Below are 10,127 nucleotides of genomic sequence, written 5' to 3' on the forward strand. Positions count from 1 at the left end.
AATGTGGTTTTCCCCTATCCCACACGTAATTGAAAGAGATGGGCTGGGGCATCGCATATGATTTTCTTTAGACTAGGCACAATGGGAGTAACTTGAGCAGTAACATCGAGTCCAACTCAACAAATTTGCTTATGTGGCAATGAGTTAATGAGGAGAGAGGTAGTTACAGTAACTTAGCTAGTTACTATAACATCACATGTCCCATTGCAATATAAGTCTATAACCTAATAAATGAACCTTTACATGACACTACACTTATGTTACTACCCACTATGAAGGTAGTAACATAGTCTAGGAATATGTATATGTTACTAGTATATGTTACTCTCCATTGTGGCTAGTCTTAGTGAAACGTATGCATGCTTTTTCCATATATATGACTGAGGTTAACCCTTATCATGTGCAATGGGCCACCCCTTTTGCACTCATAATTAAGGCGAGGGTTTGTCAGCAAAAGGGGGTTTAAACCATTTACATAGGGCTTGAGTGCACTAGTGGAGGAACCAAAAATATACTTATTTAAAAAAAATCATCATGTATTAAACAAATCCATATATGTTCATGTATTTTGAAAAAGTTCTCGTGAGCTTTGAAGATCTTTGTGTGTTTTTAAATAAGAAAATAATAGAAAACAAAAGAAAAAAGAAGCAAAAATGGGGAAAAGGGAGAAAGGAAAAAAGACCGAGCCACTGAAAAAAAAGAAAAAAAAGTGTTTGAATTCAATATTAAACACAGTTCATTCTATAATAAAAACTGTGTATCCCATATGAAAAAAATGTTCATGAAAAATGTTTATGGTGCATTTATTCATTGTTTACTTAAAAATGTTCATGTTACTAAAATAGCGCTCAAGCATCTAAATAACTGTTCACGCACTTTTCATAAATCTTGGTTTATTTTGGAGAAGTGTTCGCACATTTCTTAGAAATGTTTGTGGATTTCAAACAGAAAAAAATAAAAGAAAGTTAACAGGAAATATGTTCGTCTATTTTTAAAAGAGTTCGCGCTTAGGCATGAGCGTCCCTGCAGGTGCAGGCCGGCCCAGTTGGATTCCTCAGACAGAAGTAACAAAACACCCCCGAGACACCGTTCAAAGCACTCGCTGTTTGTAACACTCTGAAATATGAATCAAGCACGGGTAATCAACCAACCATGAGCTCAAACTAACAAGAACAATAAAAATAATTCATGCAGGACCTAGGGCCAAGCACGATTGCTACACTACAACTATATATACCTCTTTCACTCCTCACCTCACTCTCATGATACAAATTACTACTACCTCCCTTCGGAATTACCTGTCGCTGAAATGAGTGTATCTAAGACGCGTTTCAGTGTGTAGATTTACTCACTTCAGCGACAGTTAATTCTGAACAGAGGGAGCACAAGCCATGAACTTAACCTGCAATAGAACAGATATAAAAGCTCTTGAGGGAAAACGCGCTCAGAATTTACAGCAGAGAAGCCCCTTCCTCCAGCCTCGGCGCCGCCTGGTGCGCCTCCGCTCTCCTTTCGCCATCCTAACCGGGCTGCTGATCCAGTCCTTCTGCAGTCTGTTCCACAAGTGCAGCACAACAGAGGCATGAGATAAATGTTGCATTTCTATCAAACAAAAGAAAAATGATAAATGTTGCATGGTTCATGCCTTCAAGATTTATTTTGAAACACAAATGAAGATCAGCTAGTAAAAGTTTTCAAGATTCTTTTCGAACAAAAATGAAACATAACCAGTAAGTACTATAATATTTCTCCCAGATAAAATGACCGTTATATTTTCAGAAAGTACTTGCTGTGATCTGACCAGAAACTTACACTGGAAATGCAAAGGACCGGGTGCTGGTCGTGCTACTATCTGACCGGATGGAGATATTGCCAGAATAAGCAAGATGGCCAGAGTTTGACACTGGAGCAGACATAATACTAGGACTAAAACCCGGTTCAAAGAGGGGGTAACCGTTTCCAGTTCGAGATGGCGCTTTTGCACTATCAGGTGCATTCTGTTCGCAGACATTATCATGTTGTGCCAGCACAGGACTCCTACTAACCGCGTCATCATTAGTTCCTTCATCTATCTGGCTGGAACCATGTATATCGGCGGTACCGCCAGTCTCATGTTTTTCACTATTCTCCCCATTTGCTCCATTGGGCTCTACATTTTCAGCTGATGAAGTTGTAGCTGCTTCTTTTTCATGCATCTTGTTGGTTATTGTTTCACCCGTAATACTTCCATTCTGATCATTGATCTTCGCAAACGATCGGATCTCTGAACCTAGAGAACTCAGAGCATCAACCCTAGGTTCAGTTATTTTGACTTCAGCACTAATAGTATCAGTCTTCTCGGAAGTGCAGATAGGTCCAGTCGAAGCAGCATCTGCGATTGCTGATGTAGAGCATTCTGGTTTACATGTATCCTCTAGGAACCCATGACCAACAAAAGGATTATAGTGATCAATTAGGTTCTGTCCTCTCGCATCAAATGATGCCGCTGCATCACATTCTTCAGAGGTTGTTACTGAGCAATCATCAATGTTGTTCTTACTTGATACAATATCATTAACAATACTACAGGTTATGGATGCAATAGCTTCGACTTCATGACCCACATTTGCGGAAACCTGAAATTATAACAAAACCGTGTTTCTCAGTTTAACATCGTGAAGTTTTGGGGAAAAAAATTACTACCCTAAAGTGTGTTGATGCATTTATAGCTGATTATTCTTTCCTCAAGAACACCACTATATTTTGTATGATGTTTTTTTTTACAATGCATCTATGCCATGATCATAGTGATGACAAGAAAAAAACAATTCTAAGTACTTGTGAGCTGTAACTCTGGACCAGTGGTGTACCTGCCTGACTGCTTCTCCATGGAAAGATGGCATATGATTTTTACTGGTTTCAGAGCTTATTGCACCTTTATGCAGGGACTCTTCTGCACTTTCGAGTCTAAGTAATTCTTCCAGACTTATTTTCTTCTCACTGAGATCACCAAAATTAGTGGCTTTACTCCTGCCTTCAGGATCATGTTTTTCACAAGAAGAATATCGTTTCTCATTGTTACTATCAGGAGCAAAATGAACAGGTTGAACTGCTTCTGGTCTCGGTTTGTGGAAAGATTTTGCAGCACAATCTTTTTCTATGTACGTCGGAGCACCATTTGCGTGTATCATTTGACAATCAAAATTTGGAGATGACTTTTCATCTACTACTTTATCTTCTGAAATCTTCCGAGGAAGAGGTTGTCCGTCATCAATGCAGACATCTTTGACAAAATTACCACCATAATCAAAAGAAGCAACACTGTCTGGCAATTTGATCTCCACGATGTCCTTTTCATAAGAAGGATCCTCCTGCTCTACATGTCCAGCTATGTCTACCATATCTTGTGATGGATTTTTGTCCTCAACCATTTATTCTGTGAAATGCTCAGTCCTGCAAACTATTTCACAAGAAATACTATAACCATGTGGTTGATGTCATCTAGCATCACAAATTCACCAAGACAGTCACAAGGTAACAAATCAACATGTTGTCAACAAATGTCAAGCTAGTGTTGTAGTATTATCATGACGCCGGTCTCCATCTTTAACCAAGTTATCATATGATGTACTTGGTAGAATCAAGTACTCTACCAGGTCTAGGGCGTAGGTGGTAAGGGAAGGATGGAGGGGGACGTGGCGAGGAACGGGCGCGCCGGCGGCAGGGCGCCGTCGCGAGCTAGGAGAAGGGTGGCGGCGGTTAGGGCTGTTGGCGGCTAGGGTTTCCGGCTCCTCAGGGAGCCGGGCAATAGGAGATAATATTCTTCTTATTGCCTGATCTGAAAAGAGTCTTACAACTTATATTTATAACCTAGATAACTTGCACACGAATTAACCTAAGATAACTTGTGGGCTAAGATTGCCCGATGGGCCTTCCATATGACAGGCCGGACATAACACTTCTCCCCGCCTGCACAAACAGCTCGTCCTCGAGCTGTAAGGTGGGGAAGCGCTTGCTTGAACTCCTCGAGGTAATCAACCAGCGTCAAACACCTTCTCGACATCTGGGGCGGCCAGGTCGGCAGCGACGGCGTCCTCCGGAATGTAGTCTGCCACCTCCAGGTAGAAGAGTCGTGGGCAGGCGTGGCCGGGCTTGTAGGGTTCGTCGCAGTTGAAGCACAACCCTTGGCGGCGACGCTCGAGTATCTCTGCTGGGGTGAGCCAGCGGAACGGGCGCCCCGCGGTCGCGGCGAGGGGTGCCGCAGAAGCCTGCACAGGCCGACCCTGCGCGGAATCCGGTCCGGGTAGCGACCCAGCAGTCTGAGACGGTGATTCCTGCTGGATGGCCACCGCGCGGCGCTCGAACACACGGGCGTAATACATGGCCGACTGGAGATCCTGGGGTCCCCGAAGTTCCACGTCCACGCGGATATGGTCCGGCAGACCGCCCACAAATAACTCGGCGCGCTGAGTTGCGGAGACGCCCGGCGCGTGGCACGCCAGGGCCTGGAAGCGGCGGCGTAGTCCTGCACCGTGGATGTGAAAGGTAAGCGGCCGAGGGCCGCCAGTCGGCTCCCGCGGATAGGAGGCCCGAACCGGAGGAGACAGAGCTCCCGGAAGCGCTCCCATGGTGGCATGCCGCCCTCGTCCTGCTCGAGGGCGTAGTACCAGGTCTGCGCCGCGCCTCGGAGATGATAGGACGCGAGCCAGGTACGATCCGAAGCGAGCGTCCGCTGCCCTCGAAAGAACTGCTCGCACTGGTTGAGCCAGTTGAGGGGGTCCTCTGTGCCCTCGTAAGTGGCGAAGTCTAGTTTGGCGAATCGAGGGGGTGTTGGCCCGCCGTGCCCGGGGGCGGCCGCAGTAGCGTGTATGCTGGGTCGGGAAGCGCTGGGGCGTAGTTCGCCGAGCTGGAGGGGTGATCAAACCGCAGAGAGGGCGTCGGGTGTTCCGGCGCCGTGGAGTAGACCGGGCCCAGAGACGAGCCGGTCGCCCAAGCGGGGATCAGCGATGGTGACGGTGGAAACTGCACCTGGTGCAGGGGCCGACCCGTAGCCCTAGGCGCGGGTGGTGGTAATGTCAATGGCGGTGGCGCCTGGTAGATCTGCTGCACCGGCGCCTGCGGCGTGGGGGCCGACGGTGACGCCGGAAGAAGCTGCTGGGTCTGGCCCCCCAGCGGCGCGGTGGAGGCCGGCCATGCTGGCCACGGCTGTCCCGCAGCCGAGTAGTGCGGCAGCAGCAGCGGCGGCTAGGACGCCCCTCCGTAGGGCGCCTGGAAGGCCGGGGCGGGCCACTGTAGCGGCGGCGGCCCGTAGGCGGTGGTGCTCGGTGGCGGGGGCTGGTTCCCGGCGAGGTAGAGGGTAATACCCCTGACCGCCTGGACAAGCTCCCGCAGGGTGCCCGACATCTCCTCGGGCGAGAGGAGCGGAGGCGGGTCCGCCGTGATGGTGATGGGCGCGGTGGTGATGGTGGTGCCGGATGCGATCTCCGCCATCGCGGTGGCAGTGGCCGGCGGCAGCGAGAGCGGGGTGGAGGTGGATGGTAGCGGCGGTGATGGAGATTGTGACATGATCGGCCTGGTGTCTCTGGATACCAAATTGGTAGAATCAAGTACTCTACCAGGTCTAGGGCGTAGGTTGTAAGGGAAGGATGGAGGGGGACGTGGCGAGGAACGGGCGCGCCGGCGGCAGGGCGCCGTCGCGAGCTAGGAGAAGGGTGGCGGCGGTTAGGGCTGTTGGCGGCTAGGGTTTCCGGCTCCTCAGGGAGCCGGGCAATAGGAGATAATATTCTTCTTATTGCCTGATCTGAAAAGAGTCTTACAACTTATATTTATAACCTAGATAACTTGCACACGAATTAACCTAAGATAACTTGTGGGCTAAGATTGCCCGATGGGCCTTCCATATGACAGGCCGGACATAACAGTACTCCCTCTGTAAACTAATATAAGAGCATTTAGATCACTAAAATAATGATCTAAACACTCTTATATTAGTTTACGGAGGGAGTATTATAATACAGAATTAAGCAATGATTTCCATTATAAAATGATCTTTTCGGCCAACCCTAACAACAAAGTGTAAACTGAAACTGATGGGGATCTTTTGCAGTTTTGCTTCTTTTTCACTTTGGTTGCTGCGTCCCTTTAATCAGGCGCAAGCATTGAATATTCTTGTTGTGACTCTGAACTACCATCGTCCTAAATGCTCGATGACTCCGATAGAGGCGCTTCTTTCTACATTATGGAAAAAGTGGCTGGTGGTACATTAGCATGACCAAGACGCATCGGGCATGCCAGATTATTGGAAGCAAAGGTCCCAAGTTCAAGGTCCATTTGGACAGGTAGAGCTGCAAGGCTGCAACTGAGACTGATTGCGACCTGACCTGAATACATCATGGCACCTTTTCTGACTATCAAGGGGAACATGTCAACTTCAGTTCCCACAAGTTGCTGAAGGAACATATATTCATTTATTTCTGGTAGGGATGTGCATCCCAAATATCTCTCATGCTTACTCAGAGTCTCATTTGACAAATATTATGTTAAAGTTGTCAGAGTTCATAAAACCAGGTTAATTGTCGATATTGGTTTGTATCTAAATTAGTTGCTGGCTATGTACATATTCTAAGCACTAAGCGGACATCCACCTGAACTTTCAAATGGTAGTTGGCTAGTCCAGGTACACGCACTGAGTCTAACAAGAAGAAAGAGTATTCTCCCCATCATAAATTAAGCAACGAGATATAATTGCAGAGCAAAACTCCTCGTATACTTGATCCAAACCCAAACCGTTCATCGAAATAGAAGTTTACCTAGCTTCATGGTCCGCAGCCCTCGGCCAAGCCACACCGAGCCGCCGATTCAGAGAGAGCAGAGTTGTGTGTCTCCTGGAAATTGTGGCACAGAACTATATATATGAGTTAATATGAGCATGCTTATTCCTGCCACTGTTTATACTAGCCAAAAGGGCAAAACTGCACTTGGTGTATATTCAAACAGCACAGGCGCCACATTATTTGCATGAACCAGCAGTAGTACAAACCGCAAGCAAACTGAAGAAGCGTGCACCATAAGCATCCAAAAGTCAAAACTCAGACCCAATCTCACCAAACGCCAGAGATGGTCTCGATATGCTACTGGCCTAGACACGGTACCACAACCGTACAATCTGGTACAACCTACTGCTACTAAGACCTAAAAGAATTGCAATCTTTTTTTCAGGCGATAAAAGAATCGAACTTGTTCTCACATGAGAAGCATGAGAAGCAGAGAGGAGATATACGCGTAGTACCGAATCAACGGGAAGCTGTTGTCCAAGAACGGCAAGAACACTCTCTCAGAAGAGTAAGAGAAAGAAGAACCGGCGTCCGGCAAGAACGCGATGCGCGTCCGGATAGCGTACCGGGGATTGGGATTGGAGTTGGAGAGCCGTGCGCCGATTCCGCCGTAACGGGTACAAAAGTTGAAGAAGCAGGGAGAAGCTGTAGTGCGTTTAATGGACTTAACTGCATGCAGCAGAAGTTGTTGTACTACTGTCGATAGGTAAGCGTGCCCCCAACAGCAGTAACTACGGTACAGGCAAGCAGGCAGAGAACAAGAACTCACCCGCAAATACTAGAAAACCACAAGAAAGAAGAAGAAGAAGAAGAAGAAGAAGAAGAAGAAGGAGAAGAAGAAGAAGAAGAAGAAGAAGGAGGTGAAGAAGAAGAAGAAGAGTTTGTCTAATTGCCATGTGTTTGCCATCCTGTAGCGAAGTCGTGCTTCCTAGTTCTTCTCTGTCCTAGCTAGGTCAGATCAGTAGGGTTTTTCTCTGCTGAGTTGAGGTCGGCACAAGGAGCAAACCGCCGGGGCATGGCGAGGAAGGGAAATTCATCTAAAAATCAACAAAAACCAAGAACTCCCACATAGGAAACCAGGCGAAACAATCACGCGAAGGGAGAAGAAATGAGGGGAGGGGACTCACGTTCTGTTGGGGTTCAACTCCGGAAATCTGCTGGGCGTTCCCCTTTTTTTTTTTCAAGAGCGAAAGGATCGCCGCGCGAGAGGCGGCCAGGCTTGCGAGAACACGGCGAGGATGGGGAGGCCAACGAACAAGAGTTTTCTTTTCTTTTCCTTTTGAGGTTAACAAGAGAATTTTGGAATTACTTGATGAAGAGGTGTGACGAGTCCGCGGAGCTGTGCATTAAATTCTGATGCTCTCTCTCTATCTCTCTACATATCCAGCCTCTTAGGCCGGTCATAATGGGGAGTAACTTATACTAGTGTCATGTATATGGCACTAGTCTAACTTACTACCTTCTTAGTGCAAAATAACATAATAGCAGTGTTGTAGATGACTTCATTTTTAGCTTGTATACTCATTTTATATTGGGAAGCGCTATGTTACGGTAACATATTATGTTACTACTTCTCATTAGGGATGAAAATGAAGTAGAAACTTTCCGTTTTTTTGGAGGAAAAATGGAAACAGAGAGGAAATATGAAAACGGAAATGGAAATTTGCAAAACGGAAGTGGAAATGGAATTTTTTTTATGCGGAAACGGAAACAAAAATGGAACGATGTTTTTCGGTGGAATATGCATGGAAATGAAACTTTCCGTTTCCGTGAATATGGAATTTCTGTTTTTACTATAGACCTATAGCTGCTTTGTAGCCCAACCACTAAAGAGAACACAATGACACAATTAGTAGAATGCATGTAAGGCCCAACTTCTATTACCATACATGTACTCAACTTGACCCTATACGCAATTGTTCGGTACTACTACAATACTACGCTAAGTTGCTAACATAATGATATTATTTTGTAGCCATGTTAACAACTCATTAAATTTGTTTGTTTTTGTGTGCATTTCTCTATGATTCAAGGGGTTTTTAAGTTCCGATCAATGCCTATTTCTGTTTCCGTATCCGCATTGTATTCGCTCCGTGTCCGTTTCCGGTAGTATCTGTTTCCGTATTCATTTCCGGGGATTCTGTATTCGTTTCCGCTTCTGCAAAAAAATATGAAAACAAATATGATAGCACTCAGTAACGTCCGTTTCCGCTCCGTTTTCATCCCTACTTCTCATTAACTACTTGCCACATAAGCAAAAATTTCTTGAAGTGTGCTATGTTACCGTTAAGTTACTCCCACTATAACCAGCCTTAATGAATGTTCAGGAAACAGGTCACTGAGTTGATTAAAGGACATGCTTTATTTTCTTTTTTGCGAAATGATTAAAGGACAGGTTGATGAGGAATATCTGAAAGTTGTCCAGAATTATTGTTTAGTGATATGTGTGTCAGGACTCCGATCCAAAGTCACACTATCTAGCATGTAACACCTCATATCACTTTGCGGCCTCACGCATGGTATCCTCACGGATGCCATCTTACCTGGTCCGGGACCGTTTGTGCCTTTTGGCTCACGTATATAATAGTGTCGCTAGCATCCATATGACAGAGAATCCGAGCCGACATGACTAGTCGTAAACCCAAGGTGGCACTAACTTACAGGGACATGCATACATGACCCAGCAACGAACGTGTCGGTTATCAACGTATGAACCCAAGTCGTAGCAAGCTACAAGGATTTAAAGGAACAACGCGTGACATTTCCCCGAAGGGACAGACACATGAATGATGGACACATGCTGGCCAGACTGAGTGTTCCGGAGCAGTAGCAATCTACCATGACTCAGTGGAAGCACTAGGAGACATTTCCTCATAAGAGAGGCTACCAAGAATAAACAACTACGTTGTCGGATCCCACACATACCAAGCATTTCAAATCATACACACAATATGCTCGATATGTGCAAATACAACACGGCATCACAACAAAACTCTACGACTCAAAGTATTTATTTAGAAGGATCCGGAGAGTCATACATAGTAACAATTACAAACATGGGTGTGATGACCCATCATTCAAGTTATACAAGCAATAAGCACATGCGGAAGCTTAACTTGTCTGAGTACAGACAACATCAAATGAAAAAGGTTGAGAAATCTGACTATCTACAAGACCCTACCGAGAGCACAAGATCGTATCTGAGGTAACAAGCTAAACGTCGAAGTCCACGCGGAACTACTAGTGAGACTGAAGTCTCTCTACAAAAATATAAATTAAGCAAATGTGAGTACAAATGTACCCAACAAGACTTAC

General features: G+C 45.9%; 1 protein-coding gene across 8 annotated transcripts; it reads right to left on the minus strand.

Moving 5' to 3' along the window:
• Positions 1-1,124: 1,124 nt before the first annotated feature.
• Positions 1,125-8,170, minus strand: LOC123127561 (uncharacterized). Of its 8 annotated transcripts, none has more exons than XM_044547304.1 (5): positions 7,940-8,170; positions 6,789-6,863; positions 2,850-3,432; positions 1,813-2,615; positions 1,125-1,553 (listed from the first exon to the last, which is right to left on the minus strand). In XM_044547304.1, exons 3-5 carry the CDS (start codon positions 3,408-3,410, stop codon positions 1,445-1,447), a joined length of 1,473 nt encoding a protein of 490 aa, XP_044403239.1. In that variant the 5' UTR covers positions 3,411-3,432; positions 6,789-6,863; positions 7,940-8,170; the 3' UTR covers positions 1,125-1,444. The 8 variants fall into 8 exon arrangements, with proteins under 8 accessions (XP_044403239.1, XP_044403233.1, XP_044403238.1 ...); XM_044547298.1 differs by having other exon boundaries at positions 2,850-3,439; XM_044547303.1 differs by having other exon boundaries at positions 6,789-6,883; positions 7,940-8,120.
• Positions 8,171-10,127: the final 1,957 nt, after the last annotated feature.

This window comes from Triticum aestivum, chromosome 6A, assembly GCF_018294505.1.
Source record: "Triticum aestivum cultivar Chinese Spring chromosome 6A, IWGSC CS RefSeq v2.1, whole genome shotgun sequence".
In the NCBI taxonomy this organism is placed as follows: Eukaryota; Viridiplantae; Streptophyta; class Magnoliopsida; order Poales; family Poaceae; genus Triticum; species Triticum aestivum.